The following is a 20,896-nucleotide window of genomic DNA, read 5'->3' as shown; positions in this document are numbered from 1 at the left end:
AAAAATAATAAGACCTCCCCAAAAATAAGGCCAAGTGCTTATTTTGGGTGTCAAAAGAAAATAAGACCCTGTCTTATTTTGGGAAAAACATGGTATTGTTCGCCTGTGTATTATTGAGGTTGAAGCTGAAGAAGTCATTGACAGGTAGGAAGTTGTAGCAGACAATTTTGTGTACTACACTTAGGTCAGACCATAGGTGGCGTAGTTCTAGGTTGTCCAAGTCAAAATTTCAAGCCTGGTGGCAATAAGGTATTCTGTTGTGATCAGAGGAGTGGCGTACTCTTCTCATGAAATATCTCTGAACTTATTCAATTGTGTTAATGTCCAATATACAGTGTGGATTCCAGGCAGATGAGTTGTATTCAAGAATTGGTCTGGCAAAGGTTTTATATGCCCTAGTTAGCAATACAATATTACTGGAGAAGAAGCTTTGCAAAATTAGGTTAACAACCCTTAATGCCTTTTTGGCAATGCTGTTACAGTGAGCTCTGGGGCTTAGATAGTTTGAGATGAGTACTCCTAGGTCTCTGACTGAGTGAGTGTTGTCTAGGAGGTCGTAACCGCCCAGCTTGTAATTTGGTGTTCTGATTTTTGACGCCAATGTGTAAGACAGAGCATTTGTTGGTTGAGATTTGGAATTGCCAATTATTTGACCATTCAGACACATAGTCAGAGTTGCTTTGTAGGGCAGTAGCATTGTCAGTGGTGTTGAATAGTTTTACTTCATCAGCGAAGAGGACACAGGTGCTTATAATATGATCGCAAAGGTTTATACGCTTTGCTTATCTAGATTTAGCATAATTGAGCCTAGCCAGCATGATTACTGTGACATTCTGCACCAGCTGAAGACCCCATATCATAGAACACATTGGACAATTTTAGATGCAAGATATAAATAATATGATTGCTTGGAGAATAAGTTGGAGTAGCCACTCTTAACTATTGGAGACATCCCGGATTCCAGTGAGAGCAATGGGTCAACACATTTTGCCAAAGTGAAATGAAATTCTGGTTTAATTTTCTTTTTAACACATAGGAGAATAGGTTAAAGGGATTAAAGAGACAGTATAGTTCACAAAACTTGAAATTATGTTTAAGGAGTTTGGGAACAAGTCTACTTTTGTGCTAAATTTTGGGTTATAAATTTATCACTACCTGGAAGTTTCAAATTAATGTGTCCTGGAAGGATGACTTCCATCAAAGGTATTTTTTTCAAGATCTTCCATTCTTTACTTGAAAAATGACTTTTTAAAACCCCCACGGTTCAATGCTGGCAGCTCCAAACAGATTAACTGCTTAGCTGTAGATCACTGCTCTTTCTTATATGTGATTTGGGAGAAATAATGAGCTTTTAACCATTGATTTATTTTTGTTTTGATGATGCAGTGCAAAACATTTTATGCTGAGCAAATAGACACATCTAAATAAATGCTTCCATTTGACTGATAGCTGATTCAATTTAAATGCCATTTGTACCATAAAAAGTCTTGTCTTCAATATATCCTCATGAATCACTTAAAAGAGGACAAAGCAACTGAAATAAATAAAAATAAGTTGCCGTAAATGGGATTGGTCCCCATTTACAACAGCCCTCTCTGTTTTGTTACTGGATTTATTGTAAAGGTACATTTAGTCCTTCATGTCAGACACGAACATGAAATCTTCCGGATCAATGTGATCAAGGAGTTCTACATGACAGGATTCCATATTTATCACTTTTCTTCAAGAGAAACTGGAATACTTGGATTGTAGAATAAGGTCACTACAGTTCATAGAAACACGATTATTGATCATGGTTGTGTCTTCCTTTTATCTTTTCCCCTTAGTTTATGCTTGGAAAAATCAACAGAGCATTAATTTAGAGCAGTGTTTTTTAAGCTGGGGAATTCTGGGAACTGAAGTCCATACATCTTGAAGTTTTCAAGTTTGAAAGACACTGGGAATGAGAAATGATATCAAATTATATTTCTGTTTGTGGAAATACCATCCCAAGAAAACATAAACTGAGATTTGAAAGAGATACCTATAATAACAGAAAAAGAAAGGGAGAGAGGAGGGGAGAATGAGAGGAAGAGGAGGGGAGGAAGAAAGAGGGAAGGAGAGGAGGGTGGAAGGGAGAGAAAGAGAAGGAGAGGGGGTAGGAAGGGGAAGAGGAAGAGTAGGAGTAGGGAAGAGATAAGGGAAGAAGGAAGAGGACGGAGAGGATGATGGAAGAAAGTAGAGAAGGGAGGGAGAAAAGAAAGGGAAAATAAGGCGGTGTTACAACAGGCGGAAGGGATGGTAAACAAACCAACCCAAACTGTATATTATAACCTATTAAATGGAATAACAAATGTATAAGAATGACAAATATAAAGAAAAAGTATAATTATGTGAATGTATACTTACAATAGTATGTAAGAGAATAAAAAATAAAAAAAAGTTTGGAAAAAAGTTTGGAAAATAATGATTTAGAGAAATCCTACCTAAATCCAAGTTGTTTAGGAATTAGGAATTGCCAGAATTGAACTTGCTTGCACAATCATCTAAGCAAAGCCTGCTGGGTAGCCCCTCTTATGTAGTTCATGGGAAGTAGATGAGGCAAGTAGACTTCTCAATGGTGGCTTCCATTCCATGGATTGTCCTTCACAAGGTTAAAGCACAATTATTCCATTATACTTTCAGCCTCTGCTTGATTTGGTCATCTATGATAATAGGGTTTTAATTCCTTTCTACTGTCTTTTGCATTTATAGTTTGCTTTGCTGTTCCAGCCCAAAGGTCCTTAGAATTGAGATAGCCTATAAATATTGTCAGTACCCAATATTTGGAATGCTTGCTCTTGTGGAGTTAAATAGAAATAATATAATCAGGTTGAATGGGTTGCATATAAACTTGATAAAACGAAGGGGAATAATGGTTGGAAAGAGATAGCCCGTTCTCTATTCCATTTTCTTTTGTTGTTGAAAGTCTTGCATAACATAAATTATTTCAAGTGGCTTTCAGACAAGTGGATCAGAAAATATACTTTTGATGTGGAAAGCAATGTTTGTATGCATGAGTCTGTGTGCATGTGTTCAGAATCCCAGATCAGGCCTTGCTCAGTTCTAAGAGAATGTCATTCAACCTTTTCTTCAGTCCAAGAGCTGCATTTGCTGCTAGATGCCCTCACCAAAAGAAAGGCTTTTAGATCTTTCTACCAAGGAAGGTTGCTTTCATGGAGAAAGAAGGCAACTACTAGCATCCTTAGTCAGTAAGCCCAGTGATGAAGGGTGCTGGGAGTTTAACTTTGGCGACATAGCATGGATGCTTGTTTGGTTTGGTCTAGTCCAATGATGGCTAACTTTTTTCTAAAGGTGTGCCAAAACTGTGTGCCTGTGCACTATCGCGCATGCATGCCCACCCATCTGTCCATGTACAAGCAACGCCCCCACCTGCACCTGTGCGAGGAACCCTCCCACCTGTGCATGCACAAACGAACCCCCAGCACGTATACACAAGTGACTCCCGTGTGTGGGGGAATGGGAATTTTTGCCCTCCACAGGCTCCGGAGGCTTTCCTTAAGTCTGGGGAGGGCCAAAATGGCCTCCCCCAGCCCTTTGGAAAGCCCTTGGTTCACCATCACTGGTCTAGTCTTTGCTAACCAGTTGTTGTTTGTTCTCCAAGATTTAAACATGAGAGTAGCTATCTAGAATCTTTCACATCCACTCGGAGAGTCTGTAAAGAATGATTCCCTCCATTCTTGGCCTTCAGTGTGGTATGAGAGACCGCCTCCTGCCAATTACCTCCCTGCGACCTATTAGGTCACACAGATTGGGCCTCCTCCGAGTTCCATCTGCCAGCCAGTGTCGACTGGCAACTACACGGAGGAGAGCCTTTTCAGTAGTAGCTCCGACCCTTTGGAACGATCTCCCCGTGGAGATTCGTACCCTCACCACCCTCCAGACCTTCCGCACAGCCCTCAAGATCTGGCTATCCCGTCAGGCCTGGGGTTAAAGATTATAGTCTGTCCCCACCCGAATGATGAATGAATGTTGCTTTTATTTTAATTATATGTTATTTATATATGTCATTGTGTGTCTTCCCGCCCTATCTGTTGTAAGCCACCCTGAGTCCCCCCAGGGAAAAGGGCGGCCTATAAATAAATTTACCATTACCATTACCATTACCATGGCAAGAAGTGTACACAGAAAGAGAAAGGTATGGCAACCTGGGCTTCATAAAGCCATCTAATAATGCACTCCACAAGTGTGGGCTGAGCACATACTGGAATGCTAACTCTCGCCGCCTGAACATCTAAGCAGGAGGAAGAGAAATGCCTTTCCCCGAGGGACTATAAGAAGCTAAACCCAGATATGGGGGTCCACCGACCCTGCCCCCCCACTGCTCAGGAATGCTTCTTCTTATCTGCTCAGCGGTTACCTAATTTAGATAATGTTCCCCCAACCTAGAATGAGTTCACATCTCTACTCCTAATGAAATCCTTAGGAGGAAAAGACATAATCTTTTTTATTGGTAGAAATACTATTCTTGATCTTATCTTCAGCTCTCGAGGCACTTACATCAGTAGTAAGGATGGAAGCTTCCCTGGCATAGAAGTAAATGAAGCATAGAGCCATGAGCAGAGCAATGAGAGATATTAAAATTGAAACAGAATCTGGCATAATGAAAATATCTGTCTTGTTGGGGTTTTTTTTTGGGGGGGGGGGAAGAAATGAGAACCGAAATTTCATTTGCTGCCAATGATCCACGTTTATTTTCCCCTGGAGTTAGGTCTTTGGTAGCCTGGTATCGTATTCCTGACTTTGCCTGAGAAATTTCTTGGCTGCAACCAAGACTGATTCCCAAGAGCTCAGGACCATTGTGGAACAAGATCCACACAGCCAGGCTCAGTGCAAGGCTTGACATGATGTTCCAGTGATCCCACTTGCTTCCCCTCTCTGCCCACCCCCCGCCAAGAAAAATGCTGCAGTTAAAAGATAGTATGCCCTCCCTGTTATTTAAGTCCCCCTCAAACTGCTCATTTTTCTATTTTAGGGGTGTCAAACTCAATCTCATTGAGGGCTGCATCAGAGTTGTGTTTGACCTTAAGGGGCCGGGATGGGCATGGCCAGCTGGAAGTCACTCATGTCGGGGGCACCTGTGGTGGCAAAGTGCTAAGGCAGGATTTTCCTCAGATCCTCCCTCACTCTCATTATGATCTCCTTCCTTCCTTCCTTCCTTCCTTCCTTCCTTCCTTCCTTCCTTCCTTCCTTCCTTCCTTCCTTCCTTCCTTCTTTTTCCTTCCCACTTGATTCTCCTTTCTTCTTCCTTCCCCTCTTTCCTTATTTTTCCTTCCTTGCTCTCTTTCTTTGTTTTTCTTTATCTTTCCTCTCTCCCTTTCTCCTTTCCTGTCCCTTCTTGCATGCTCAAATGCAAAATGGGAAGCATTTCTCCTTTTGTTTTGTTTTTAAATTGTTTTGCTAACCCTCTGCCAGCGAAAATGGAGCTGGGGGGGGAGGTGTGCGTGCATGACCCCTGAGCTCTGTTTTCATTGGCAGAGGGTGGCCCACCATTTTTGCAGGCAGAGTCCCCACGAGCCAGTCCTTTGCTGTTTCCAGGGCTGTCCCACGGGCCAGATCTAAGCACCTTGCAGGCTGGATCCAGCCCACAGGCCTTGTGTTTGACATCCCTGTTCTATTTCCTTTGGTTTGTGATGCACTAGCAAACAGATGCTCTTTTGTATTACCAAAGAGGAAGAAAAGAAGAAAAATGAACAGGAGGAGATCCTGATGATGTTCTCAGGAAAGATAAGTGTGGCCGAACCTTCAATATGTGCGAGATAATGCTTTTTATCATATTCAGTGTAGGTTTATAGTTCTACCTCTCCCTCATTCTTTGGCATATTCTCCTTCAAAAACAGGAGAGGACCTAATTTTGCCACGCTATTGAGATATTTTATTTTTTCCATATTCAGATGGTGTACTAGTATATCTACTGCTAAATGCGCCGTGGGCATATGTTTTCATATATGATAGGTGTAAGGTTGCCTTCACCAAGCTGCTAACGTTTAAATGTGTTGAGCTCTAATTCTAAACATTTCCAGCCAGCATACTTGGTGGTTAATGCCTCTCTACAGCTTTATAATCATGGTGTGTTCTTAAGATGTTGTGCATGGTCCAGATTTGATAGATTTATCAGGCACTTACTTCATCCTGAACAACAGAGTAAAAGGATGGATAATAAATTGCAGGATAGTACCAACGTTATACACTATTCATAGATCTCGTTCTGTGAGACTGAGGTAGCAGGCGTATATTCCTTCTGTTCACCTGCAGGGATCTGGGATCTCAGCAAAGCCACCTATTGCTCAGATGTTGTAGTGAACAGCTACCTGTTGCCTCAGACATTTATAATTAGTTCCTTTTAAACAAGTGCTGGGGTTATGCACTTTGGTGTATCATCTGTTTTCCTTGTTCACACTGCGGGGTATCAGTCCCATATACTTCCTGTATAACTAATGGATCAGACAAGAGCTAGGCATTCTTACCTAGGATTTATGGATGAAAACCAAATAATTGTCCTTGTTGAGTCATTGTCTGTGCCAGAACCCAGGAGAGTTTCTGCACAGATATGATTTGAGAACAAGTAGTAGCTAAGAAATCAATTCAGACATTTTTTTCCATCTAGTCAATCTTCTCTATTAATATCATTCTTTGTTCTGCAAATTTTTCATATGGTGCCAAGTAATTTACCTCATTGGTTTGTTTATTCCTTACTTCGTTGCATGCCTGTCTAAAAGTTCAAGATGTTATAGAAGTATTACCATTTCCAATCTTATTTTCATAAAAACCCTGGAGAACGAAAGAGAGAGAAGGAGACAGAGGGAGGGAGAGGGAGCGAGGGTGGGAGAGAGAGAGGGGGAGATAGAGAAGGGGACAGAGAGAAGGAGGGGGAGAGACAGAGAGGGAGACAGAGAGGGAGGGAGGAAGAGAGAGGGAGGGAGGAAGAGGGAGACAGAGAAAGAGAGAGGGAGACAGAGGGGGGAGGGAGGGAGAGGGAGGGGAAGGGAGGAGGAGAGACAGAGACGGAGGAAGGGAGAGAGAGAGGGAGGGAGGGAAAGAGACTACTAGTGTCTTATATATACATTACACATCCATTCGTGTCTGATATAATCAAAGAAAATATTGTTAACATATATTACAACTGTCTTTTAAAATATCCATACCTTCTTTTAACCACAAATGCTGTTTTTATTTCTTTTATTAACTGTATGAATTACAGACTATCCCACCTAATTACCTGAATATGAAACAGTTAAGTAAATTGAACTGCTATTTGAATTTCAGCACATTTTCATGGAATAGTTAGGCGATCCTGATGAGTCCATGATATCACTTACGGGTGTTCCAATCTTGCTGATTTTGTTTCAAATTATTCTTTTCTATTATCTTTAGGGTCCCATGATTCATTTAGCTTCTATATTGATGAGGCCTCTCCAGTGGGACCTGAGCAGCCAGAAACTGTCCAGAATTTCGTCTCCGTGTTTGGAACTGTGGCTAAAAAGCTAATGAGGAAATGGCTTGCAACACAGACAATGAATTTTACAAGCCAGCTTGGAGCAGGGATACGGTATTTCGACCTTCGGATCTCCACAAAGCCCAGAGACCCTGACAATGAACTCTACTTCGCTCATGGTTTATTCAGTGCCAAAGTCAACGAGGGCCTGGAGGAGATCAGTGCCTTTCTCAATGACCATCATAAAGAAGTGGTCTTGTTGGACTTCAACCACTTCTACGGGATGCAGAAATGCCACCATGAAAAACTGGTTCAAATGCTCAAAGACACATTTGGGAGTAAAATGTGCCCAGCCATCTTTGCCCATGAAGTCTCTCTCCAATACCTGTGGGAGAAGGATTATCAAGTTTTGGTGTTTTATCACAGTCCAGTGGCTTTAGAGGTCCCATTTCTATGGCCAGGACAGATGATGCCAGCTCCGTGGGCCAACACAACCGATCCAGAAAAGTTGATTCAGTTTCTCCAGGCATCCATCACTGAGCGAAGGAAGAAGGGCTCTTTTTTTATATCTCAGGTGGTCTTGACTCCAAAGGCTAGCACAGTGGTCAAGGGGGTCACCAGTGGTCTTAGAGAAACAATCACAGAAAGGTAAGTACCTGCCCACATACTGAGATATTCTCAGATTGATGGCAATTTGTCTTTTTACTTCTGTAAGCTCCTATTAGGAAAGGCATAACAACTATTATTAATAATTGCAAAAATGTTGAAAATATTCATGCAGAAACCCTGTGCTCATCTTAACAAAAGAACAATACTTACGTGCCTTCCAACTCTAAATCCTAGAAGGAGGAGCACCTTGCCAAGTTCCCTTCATTTCCATGTTATATCTCAAAGGAAGTATTATGACCATGTCCTATGCAAGTTTCCACCAACCAAAAGTTGGCCTCACATGACTATGGGGCTTGGGACGTTGAACCAGCTAATTAATGGCTCAACTTGGGTTCCAAAGGAAACTTTGCAAAGAGACTTTGCACGTTTCATCTGGAAATGTATAGAGAATTGGTTTCCAGTGGTGGGAATTCTTACCCGTCTCCCTTAATTTCTTCCTTCTTTCCTATCTTCTCAATTTGTCCTAAGGATGCCTTTAATGGATCCACTGAATAGTTGGCTCTCCCTTCTTGTTCCTTGCCAGAAAAATAAATTTTGGAAAGGAAATATGAGAGAAGGATGCTCTTTCTTTAGCCAAGTTCCATAATCCTTCAGTGTAAATAAGAGAAAGGAAGAGATTGGACAACCATTGTCTGAAGTGATGTAGGGTTTCCTGCCTGAGCAGGGAGTTGGACTAGAAGACCTCCAAGATCCCCTTCCAACTCTGTTATTCTGTTCTGAATGTATTGCATAACTAGCAACATCCATATTTGCATATTCCCAGACAACACTGAACGTGTATGAATATTATGTTTCCATTGCAACCTGCCAGTATGACCCTTTGCATTTAAATTTTCCATCATCTGTATGGAAAGACAATAACAAGTTTTGGTAAACTGAGTAAACTGTAAATATGAAGAGGGACCCCAAAGTTGTGATTAGTGTTGGATTGGAAGAAACTGGGTAGAAAATTTGTTTCTCAGATGCTTAAGATGATGCCACTTGATGGAGGAGTATTAGGAGAACCAATTGCAATAGAAGCAGAGGTCATCATGTCTCAGCCATGGATTCTTTCTACATGAGGAAAAACAGAGTCTTGCAAAATGTAGAATAGCAAAAATATTAAGATTTCTGTTAGTATGCTGGTCCATAAGAGAGAAATATAGCTTTCAAAATTCCTTGAGGAGAACAACGGTACTTATATTCATTTTAATGTAGCTTGGCAGGCCGGCGGGAGGGGAGGGGAGAACCAGGCTGCACGCACCACAGAGTGTGCATATATGTGTATACACATGCATATCAACTTACTCAAGTTGAGCTGTGCGTGCCTGTGCACTGGCCCATCACTTGCGTGTCCCAGTTGTAAAGGAGCCATGGGCTGGTAGTGGTTCATGGCCTGGGGATTGGGTACCCCTGTTTTAATATAGACAGGAATGGCTCAGGCATTTTGTGATGCAAGATAAGATGCCTTTCCACAGTCATTGGGGATATGGAAGATATGAACAATGGTTGTACATGAATCATCAGAGAACTTTTGATCTGCTCAGTTATAATTGGTACATCAAGTGTCTGTCTTCTTAGTACATGTGTGTTCACCAAATACAATTAATAATATTGCTCAGTCCTTATTACCGTATATACTCTAGTTTTTCACATTTGTTTTTTGAAATGACGCTAGGTTTTTGGACCAGTTCATTAAGAGGAATGGTGTGTGACAGCAAGGCTGTATGGGGAACAGTGAACTTCATAACTATTGCTGACTTAGCATAATACTAAACCAGGATTTGTTATTCATGCTTTGTAAAATAACCCACAATTGTCAGATTCTTACATAATACTACATCTTAATATAAGAGTTCACAATCATTAATTATATATGGCTTAGAATTATATGCACCATATTTTTCAGACTATAAGATGTTCTGGACTATAAGACCCAGGTAGCTGTTGGGGAGGAAAACAAGGGGGGAAAAATCTGCCGCTGCCTCCCAACATTCATCTGGCCTGTTTGTTGTGGCCCATTCACTGCAACCCATTCGCCGCAGCCTGTTCACAGCAGCCTATTCGCCGCCAGTGCTACCGCCCATTTGCCATGGCCCATTCGCCACTGCCTGTTCGCTGCCATCGCCCATTCAGCACAGACCATTTACCGCCTCCCATTTATCACCGCCTGTTCGGTGTGGCCTGTTTTCCACCACCGCCCATTCTAGAACAGCTGATAGGCGCCACAACAACCTCTCTTCCCACCACCGCAATATTTGGAGTATAAGATGCAAGGACATTTCCACCTGGGGGAGGGGGGGAAGTACGTCTTATACTCCAAAAATATGGTAAATTATATTGAGCATTATATTCATAGGTGAACTAACACATTCTCATTCTTAAAGCACAGGGACTGTGCTTAAAGTCGCACAGACCTCAGTGGGTCTGTTCTTTGGAAGGATGTGGAAGTCTTGCCTAATATTCCTCACTGACAGAAAATTAACTGGGAACCTAGAGTTTGCTAGAAATATTAGTAATGAAACAAACTGATCAACTGTCCAATAGTGAACCGTTTTCTTTTATTAAATAATAATCTACTGAAGTTATTGCATTATGCAAGTGAAGGAAGGCAGATTGCTTGTGTATCTTTTTTAAAAAATTCCTTCTGTTCAACTGTGCCCTCAGTTCTCAGAGATTGCCTGGACAAGTCCCTGCAGTTTTCTTGGCAAGTTTTTCAGAAGTGATTTGCAATTGCTTCCTTCCTAACTGTGGACAGAAGATGACTAGCTGAAGGTCACCTAGCTGGCTTTGTGCCTAAGACAGGACTAGGCCTCCTGGTTTCCCACCAAATGCCTTAACCACTACACCTAACAGGCTCTTGCCTGTATGTCTACATCTCATGAATTAAAATTGTTTCTAAAACATATGAACTAGAAAAAAAAGTCTGCTCCCCCCAGGCAATCTTGAAATACGAAATCTCCATCTGATTGGACTGCCCTAGAAACCTTCTTTTGAACGAAATGTAGAATTGGATGTTTCTGCAGGAAACCTCTGCAAAGTTCAGTGCAATTGTAGACTGGTTTGGACCTGATTCTGGTCGCTACTTTCTAGCTTCTTCCTATTAAGCCTTCAGATACAAAAAAATATTAGGATGGAGGAAGAAAGTCACTATTTTAGAGCATTCTTTTTATGCATACTATTTATTTATTAGATTTTTATTCCACCTTTATTATTTATAATTACTGTATTTTTCGGAGTATAAGACACACTTCCCTCCCTTAAAAAGGGCTGAAAATTTGGATGCATCTTATACACCCAATATAGTCCCACCTACCCGCCGGCCCCTACCCTTTGGCCTCCTAGCAGTTTGCCTCCTTGCAGCAAACAGCAAACAGCCCATTTTAATTTTAGCTTCAGCACAGCCTGATTAGCACAACCAGCTGATAGTTGGTTGGATCGGCCTCCAGACCATCAGCTGTTTCAGGCTGCAGGGATTGCCATAGCCTATTGCGGCCTCCATGCCCCATTTTTGATCTCTGCGCACCCCATTTTTTGCCTTTGCGCACCCCATTTTTGGCCTTCATATGCCCCATTTTCCACCCATTCCAATCCCTGCTGCCCTGAACAGGCGGAAAATAGGGCACATGGAGGCGGCAATAGGCTATGGCAATCCCTGCAGCCTGAAACAGCTGATCGGGGGGGGGGGGAGGCCGATCCAACCAACAATCAGTTGCTTGTGCTGAAATGGAAACTGAAACTTGGTTTTGTTGCAAGGAGGCAAATTGCTGAAAGGCAGGGGCATCTTGTTTTTCGCTTCTGCGCATGCAAAGAACAATTTTTTATTGTATTGTGCATGCCTGCACTGCACACATCAAACGTACGTGCACAGCATGCCAATGAGCAAACCGGCAGTAGTGCCTGCCGGAACCTACCCCTGGTGCAAAGCTATGCAGATTTAACAATTGCATTAAGATTGCATCATAGTGCATCATAGCTCTCATACTCCATTGCTTGCATGCATTTAATTATTGTGCTTTTATGGATAGAGAAAAGTTACTGTTTTTATTTTCACATTGTTGATATGTTTTTATGTATTATAGACATAAGCAATTACTAGGAATAGCCATATAGTTAAGTAAATAAATAAATACAATAACTGGAGATACTTGCAGGTAAATGAGCACAGGAGGGCGACCTTAATCATTAATTACTTCAGATATGATAAAAATGCACCCATTTCTTTAAGTGGGCAATTGTTCTAATAGGGACTGTATTTGTCTTGAGTAGTTTTTATTGTCCATAAAAGCATTACTATTGCACTAATTTGAATTAGGTAACTGGCAGTCCTTCTGGAGAGCAGAAATGCAGGCAGCCAGCCTTAAGATCTTTACAGATAGCTTTCTCCCTAGTCAGGCAGCGTAAGCTCATAACAAAGCCTCGTGCGATGATGCTGTGTGTTGACGCACAAGCACAATCCCACCTGCCAGAACTCTGTTTCTCTAATGCAGGCGGAATTAGGAGGGCACAGTTCATCTTTTCTCGCTGGAAGGAAAAAAAAATGGATGTGCTCTTTCCCCACTTCACCCCTTTGAGTATCACGGCAAAAGTACAATGCAGGAACCTCACTGTAATCCAGATAAAAGGAAGTAAATTTTCAGCGTACTCCTCTATAATACAGCTCAATGGCCAATACACTATATCTCCTCTGGACCAGTAATGTCCATTTCAAGGCTCTGTTATTGGTTCCAATCTCAAGGATCTCCTAAGTTGATGGAAAAGTGATATCAAAAAATCAGTTGTCATGCACGAAATCCCAAATCTCTAAAGGTATCCTGGCTTAATGCAGGAAATCCTTGACTTATGGCCATAACTGAGGCCAACCTTGTGGTTATGTGAGTCACACCCCATTTATCATATTTTTTGCCATGGCTGTTAAGTGAATCACTGCAGTTGCTAAGTGGATCATGTGGTTGTTAAGCGAATTTGGCCTCCCCCATTGACTTTACTTGTCAGGAAGCAACTGGGAAGGCCCCAAAAGGTGATCACATGACCCCTGGATCAGGGCAACCGTCATAAATACATGCCAGTTGCCAAGGGTCTGAATTTTGATCACGTGACAGAGGGATGTTGCAACAGTTGTCAATGTGCAAACCAATTATGAACCACTTATGCAACTTTAAATAGATACTAAATGAATGGTTATAAGTTGAGGACTACCTGTATTGTATACCTCAATACCGACAAAAAATGACTGGCAGGTTTGAGACAGGCACCTGCATTTTCCCTTCCCTTTCTTAATTTCCACAACAAATATGGATAAATCAGTCTTAACAGTCTTTCTCCCTTTTGCCATTTGTGTAATTATTGGAGGATGGTAACCAAGCATGATTTTCTGGGCAACACTTTTCATGGCTTGAAAGCCACTCGGGAGAAGACACTTTCCCATATACTAAATAGCAAGATGCTGAGCTTCTCAATCAGAAAGGTTGGCAGTTCGGTGGTTTGAGTCCCTAGTGCTGTGTAATGGAGTGAGCTCCCATTACTTGTCCCAGCTTCTGCCAACTTAGCAATTTGAAAACATGTAAAAAGTAGAAAAATAGGGACCATCTTTGGTGGGAAGGTAACAGCATTCCATGCGCCTTTGATGTTTAGTTATGCCGGCCACATAACCATGGAGACATCTTCAGACAGCGCTGGCTCTTTGGCTTTGAAACAGAGACGAGCACTGCCCCCTAGAGGCGGGAATGACTAGCACATATGTGCGAGGAGAACCTTTACCTTTACTGCATCACCAAAGTCCACAATGGGAGACACATTATCTTACATAATCAGGTCAAAACAACACTAACATTTTGAGTTGTGTCTGGTAAGTAATTAGCCAGTACAAATGTTTCCAAGGCCTCCTATGATCCCTATGCTTTAAACTGGTTAGTCAACTTCATTCAAGTGAAACTGGAGTCCTAAGACAAGGGCATGGTCGATGATCTTACCTAAAGATGGAATACTTGAGAATTGCCTATATAAAAATCTTAATCTAAAGCATTAGATATAACTGGATTGAAACAATGCAGTAAACCATGGCTTGCCTGACCGATGCAACGTTGACTTAGCCTTCCATCCTTCCAAGATTGGTAAAATGAGGACACAGATTGTTGAGGGCAATATGCTGACTCTATGAACCACTTAGATAGGGCTGTAAAGCACTATGAAGTTGTATATAACTCCAAGTGCTATTCTTCTTGTGCCGTATCCGTCATTGGATGTTGGCAATCATGTTGGTGTTTTTATTGATAGCTGCATGAAAAAGTTTATGCTGAGTTTTGTCCAAACCAGTCCCTTAGATTGTGAAGCCATGATGTTCTTCTTCTGCCTGAACCGTGTTTGCCTTCAAACTTTCCCTGGAGGATTAAGTGAAGTATGGCGTATTTTCCCAGGTGTCGCATCACATATCTAACATATTCTTTCTCTTTTTAATGGTTTTGATGATCTCCCTAAGTGCTATTGCTATTGCTTAATTAACAGATTCCATAACTTGTTGCATAAAATGCAGTTGGCTGAATTCATAGCAGTCTTTCAATACTTGAAGGGCTGTCACAGGGGAAAGAACATTGATTTATTCTACAAAGATCCTAAAGGCAGGACAAGAACCAATGGGTGGAAGCTGATCAGAGGGAGATTCAAACTGGAAATAAGGAGGAATTTCCTGATAGTAAGTGTCAGGCCTGCAGCCACCTTTTCTTTTGGGTCTTTGGCCTGCCACGCTTTCTATTATTCTGCTATGCATTTTCTATTGTGCGAAGATGAGAGGAGGGATTGTAAGGAGTTGTATATTATGTAGCCATAACAAAATCCTTTCTAGAAAGCCAAGGTCATCCTTTGTCTCTGCACCTCTGCACCTGATCGGAACTGGAGACTTCAAGTTTGAACAAGGCTTCTTGTCAAGGCCAGAAATTGGTTAATTTAAAGATAATTTCACAAATTGCTTAGCTAAAATTAATCATATTCAAGAAACTAAGATTTGGGGCATCTTAGCTTTGCATACAGCTTTAATAATAGCAAAGGATGGGCAAGCCAATTAATGCCAATTTGTATAAAGCCAGAAAGCTAGCATAGTGGGCATTGATCTGTAAGTATCTTATCCATATAGACTTTCCATTAAACACACACACACACCAGAGGTGGGTTTCTACCGGTTCGCACCAGTTTGGTAGAACCGGTTCATCAAATCTACCGGTTAGAAGAGGTTTTACCAGTGGACCCAGAAAGCAGGCCACAGCTACAGAAGAGGTTCCAAAAAGTTTTGAAACCCACCACACACACACACACACACACACACACACAAAATTCAATGCTATTACAGGTAGAATATCAACCACAAATATACGCAGGCCTCATAATCACCCCCATTGTCATGTCAGCCGTAATGTCATCAGGCATGTTATTAAAATAATCTTCCAACTTTGCTTCATTGCATTCGTGTCTCATATACAGAGTTGTTGCTATGATATCTCCAGAGCTGGTTGTTCTGGTCTCATTTTTTTTGTTCCAATGAAAAACAAATAATATAAGGGCTCATTGAAGTTTTGAAAAGCTAAACCCATTCAAATGAAACCAAAGCGCTGTTTAATTTTTTTTTCCATGGAAAGAAACTGTAAACTGTTTTATTTCAAGCAGCAGCATGAAATCCAATAACTTCCTTATTGTTCTGATTGGTTCTTGTTATTTCTTTAAGAGCTGTTAGTTTTGTTACAGGTAGTTCTCAACTTATACCCCACAATTGATTCTGTTGCAAAGTGAGAAAGTTGTTAAGTGAGTTTTACCTCATTTTATGACCTTTCTTGTCACAGTTGTTAGGTGAATCATGGCATCTGTTAAGTTAGTAACACATTTTTCAAATGAACCTGTCTTCCCCTTTGACTTTGAATTGTCAAAAAGATGCAAAAGTTAAGCCACAAGACTCTGGGTCACTGCAACCGTCATAAATATAAGTCACTTTGCCAATTGTCTGAATTTTGATTAAGCGACTATGGGACTGCTGCAATGGTCATAAGTCACTTTTTCTGTGTCGTTATAACTTTGAACAGTCACTAAGCAAACTGTTGTAAGTTGAGGGCTATCTGTATTCTATTATCTTTATTGTATTGGACAAGACAATGACAGTGACAATCTTGCCAATACAGACAGGTACAGACAGACAGACAGACATCTTGATGCTTGGACTGAAATATTATTGTAACATGCTCTTCTCCAATCTTTTTCATTGGCCTGGTAGAATAATGAAGATGTATACCAACGGATGGGTTTAAAATGATCGAAGGTTCATTCAATAGACTTTGACCCTTGGTGAGATTTAAAAATTGTAGAGTTGTCGAAACAAGAGTTCTGGTAGCTAAGCAACTGTCATGTAGAATATATTGCTGCTTGATAAAGTGGCTTTAAGGAGTAAAGCAAAACTGATTGGGAAGAGCAATTTAGAGCCTTGGAGATCTGCCAGGTCAATTCTTTTATTTACCAAGCCTTAGAGCTTAATCCAAGACAGAGGCCTTGCCTTCCATCCCCGTAAAACAATTACAGTAATGTATAGTGTAAAGCTTTCACTATCCAAAACAACATAAGCCGGAAACCACCAACTGAGTTCACGGTGGACTTTTGATATGGATCATCCTCAATTTACAGGAGTTCATTTAGTGACCATTCAAAGTTAAAACAGCACTGGAAAAAGTGACTTATAGTCATTTTTTCAGTTACGACCCTTGTGGTCTCCCCACGATCATGTGATCAAAATTCAAATGCTTGGCAACTGATCCATATTTATGACATTTGCAGTGTGCCAAAGTTGCTGATAAGGTCTGTATTTCAGTTAACCCTTGGACGGATTATTGCCTGGACTATTTTGTGTGTGAATTCACAGTAACTAAATAAAAAGGGGGTTTTGGGGGACAAGGGTTTCATTTTTTACAAGGATATTTTTTTTAAAAAAAAAAGCTTTAGAATGAGAACATATTAAAGGACGAATGCTATGAATATTGTGTTTCTCTAAAGACAATGAAAGTGCAGTGACATGGGGACACCAAACATAATCAATAGAAATCATGATTCACCGTAAAATCTGAATTGCGACATAGATTTAAAAAATATGCTGCAAGATAGTACAGGCACTGTACAGTAGGTCTTCCTGAAATTCAGCCAGGCCAGTGAAACTAAAGGCATGTATGATCTTATATTGTTTATAATAATTTGGTTGAATTATTTTCTGCTTGCCCTATTGATATGGTTGAAACACTGGACTGTGTAGCTATATAACAAGAATAAGTGGATTTGTTTTTCTTCATAAATGTACACTGGACATCAGTAACCCTAATCCCCATATAGACTGGAGAGGGAAGGAGGGAGCAGAAGAGGGAGAGAGGGAGAGGGAGAGAGAGAAGCAACAGGCTCCAGTATAGTTAAGAGTCAGTTATTGCAGTGGTGAGGGAATAAAATCTCCATCTGAGGCTAATTTAATTGCGCAAAATATGGTTCCTCATTTTTCCTCTATTGCTCCTTTATGAATCTTTCCATTGCTCAGTGACACATGTTGCATTGGTTCCTGAGCTATCGAATTTTAGTTTCCTGAATTTCCACAGCAGCATTCCATTTCACTGCCGCATGGTTAACCCTATTACTTTATCCCCTAAGTTCAGTTATTAATTAAATATCCTGTCAAATGGAATGAATCCAACCACCCAGGGATATTTCAATGCATTATTAGTTCTCAGAGTATAGAAAGTGCTCTGCTTGTATTATGGTTTTGTGTAAGTAAGGCATATGTAAAACAAATGCTATATACAGAAAGTTTGCTCAATAGTAGTAACTGTGAGAAGGATCTTGAAGTCCTAGTGGACAACCATTTAAATATGACCCAGCAGTGTGCAGCAGCTGCCAAAAAAGCCAACACAGTTCTAGGCTACATAAACAGAGGGATAGAATCAAGATCACATGAAGTGTTAATACCACTTTATAATGCCTTGGTAAGGCCACACTTGGAATATTGCATTCAGTTTTGGTCACTACCATGTAGAAAAGATGTGGAGACCCTAGAAAGAATCTTTGCAGAGAAGGCAGCAAAGATGATTGTGGGACTGGAGACTAAAAGGTATGAAGACTGGTTGCAGGAACTGGATATGTCTAGTTTAATGAAAAGAAGGACTAGGGGAGACATGATAGCAGTGTTTCAATATCTCAAGGGTTGCCACAAAGAAGAGGGAGTCAAGCTATTCTCCAAGGCACCTGTGTGTAGAACAAGAAGCAATGGGTGGAAACTAATCAAGGAGAGAAGCAACTTAGAACTGAGGAGAAATTTCCTGACATTAGAACAATTAATCAGTGGAGCAGCTTGCCTCCAGAAGTTGTGAATGCCCCAACACTTCAAGTCTTTAAGAAGAAGTTGGCTAGCCATTTGTCTGAAACGGTATAAGGTTTCCTGCCTAGGCAGGGGGTTGGACTAGAAGACCTCCAAGGTCCCTTCCAACTCTGCTATTGTATTGTATTGTATTGTATTGTATTGTATTGTATTGTATTGTATTGTATTGTATTGTATTGTATTGTATTGTATTGTATTGTATTGTATTGTATTGTATTGTATTGTATTGTATTGTATTGTATTGTATTGTAGGTAGTTGAGAGCTAAATTATTTCCAGCCATGATCTTGGCTAAGATCTTAATTTAAAATTATTTGAGTCTAGCCTATGCTTTGTTGTGCAACTATGATAGGATTTAATTATGGCAATTTCGACTCAAGAACCTAATGGAAGATCTTGCCTTATAGAATCTACTTTTTTTATTTAATGCAAGCGGAGGAAATTAGGGATTATGGGCCAATGAAGGATAAATCAGACACACATGTTTCTTGGTCAGCTTGCTACTGAACTAGCACAATGACAATCTACAACATCCAAAATCATCTTTGAAATAATTTAATTCAAAACATTAAAAAAGAAATGAACCAATAGGAGGAAAGCAAGAAAATTTCCTTGACATCACTGATTAATAGATTGATATTTTGCATTAATCTATTTTGTCCAGCCTGAAACTGAGAAATTTGCAATCACCATCCAATTTAAAAGTCTTTTCCAAGTCACCTATACAAGTTCAGCAATAGTTTGTTCGTTCATTCATTTATTCGTTCATTCATTCATTCGTTCATTCATTCATTCATTCATTCATTCGTTCATTCGTTCATTTATTCATTCGTTCATTCATTCATTCGTTCATTCATTCCTTCCTTCATCCCTTCCTCCCTTCCTCCCTCCCTCCCTCCCACCCTCCCAGAACAGGTTTGGAAAGATGGAAGAAAATGTTAAAAAGAGAACAAAGACAAAGGAAGTGATAGAAATGGAATGGGTGGTCACATTTCACCTGGAGCCTAACGAATACCCTGAGATAATAAAAATTCTCATATATATTTTACAACTATAATTTCTTAAGATTGCAAATCAAGTTTGTAATATTCCTAATATAACCATAGTTGTCTCCATAGGCAACTGCAGAGAACCCAACACAGATCAGATTATACCAAATCAATATGCCATTGCAAACACAGCCTGATTGAATTGAATTCTTTATTTGGTCAAGTATGATTAGACACACAAGGAATCAGTCTCCAAGGTGGAAGCTCCCACTGTACATGCAAAGCAATAGAATAATGATCATCATCACCATCCCAATAAGATGATTTCCATCTATGATACTTATCTTGGGCAAAATAAGTACAAGAAACAGAATCCTTGCCTCTCATTACTGTGTCGCATGCAGAAAAACAGTAAGGCTATGCAGAGTTCAAAAATAATTTGAAAAATAAAACAAGTCTCATGTCCAAATTAAGTGCAACTTTCCTCTGCTGTTTATTAAAGCAGCCCATCTTTTTTCAAGCTTCTGCTCAAGTCTGAAAGAAAAAAAGAGCAGCAACTTTAACAGTTGCAATAACAACGTAGCTCCTTAAAACAAGTGCACCTGTTTTCAAAAATGGCTGTCATGTTGCCTCGTGGGTGAGATCCAAAAGGCATCTCCAAATCTTCTTCCAATCCTGATGAGCTCTAGCAGCAAATGATCCCAGTTGGCCCTTATCTTCACCTCTTATGATATTAAATAAAAACAGCCAGCAAAGAGGCTTATATGGCATTTTTACTGGAGCAGAGGCTGATTCATTCAAACAAGGCAAGTAGAGCAAGTGCTAAGACACCATACCGTGAACTTCTCACTGATAAGTGTGATTGCTTGCTGGTCCTAGCACTGATAGGAGCTGTAGGTTTTTTCACACTTGGCATGCAAATTCAGAATCTTCCTTCGAGTGCTTTTGTGCTTCACCTCCCTGACCTTGAAAGGTGGAACAGAGGATTTTTCTTGTCAGTTAAGAAGGTTATGAATCTCAAAGAGAGGAAAAGATTTCAGTAAGCTCACCCAGCTATGGTTTTCCCAGTTGCAATGTATGGCTGTGAAAGTTGGACCATAAGGAAGGTTGAGCGCTAAAGAATTGAGGCCTTTGAACTATGGGGCTGGAGAAGACTCCTGCAAGTCCCTTGGACTGCAAGGGGATCAAACTGGTCAGTCCTAGAGAAGATCAACCCTGGCTGCTCTTTAGAAGGCCAGATCCTGAAGATGAAACTCAAATACTTTGGCCACCTAATGAGAAGGAAGAACTCACTGGAGAAGAGCATAATGCTGGGAACGATTGAGGGCAAAGAAGAATGGAAGACCTGAAGGAACGTTGTCCATGTGGTCACAATGAGTCGGACATGACTTTGAACCAACAA

General features: G+C 40.6%; 1 protein-coding gene across 1 annotated transcript in view; it reads left to right on the top strand.

Annotated features, from left to right (window-relative positions):
• The window catches only part of PLCXD3 (phosphatidylinositol specific phospholipase C X domain containing 3), a 90,955-nt gene that overhangs the window by 55,136 nt on the left and 14,923 nt on the right, over positions 1-20,896 (top strand). The window contains exon 2 of the mRNA XM_014069409.2: positions 7,414-8,122. Within this exon, the coding sequence (XP_013924884.1) occupies positions 7,414-8,122 (709 nt within the window). The remainder of the gene's footprint in view (positions 1-7,413; positions 8,123-20,896) is intronic.

The sequence above is a fragment of the Thamnophis sirtalis genome, unplaced genomic scaffold (genome assembly GCF_051295495.1).
Source record: "Thamnophis sirtalis isolate CommonGarterSnake01/CBP01778 unplaced genomic scaffold, rThaSir2_p1.2 scaffold_5, whole genome shotgun sequence".
In the NCBI taxonomy this organism is placed as follows: domain Eukaryota; kingdom Metazoa; phylum Chordata; class Lepidosauria; order Squamata; family Natricidae; genus Thamnophis; species Thamnophis sirtalis.
The sequence above is the reverse complement of the archived record's forward strand: the minus strand, read 5'-3'. Positions and strand labels throughout refer to the sequence as shown.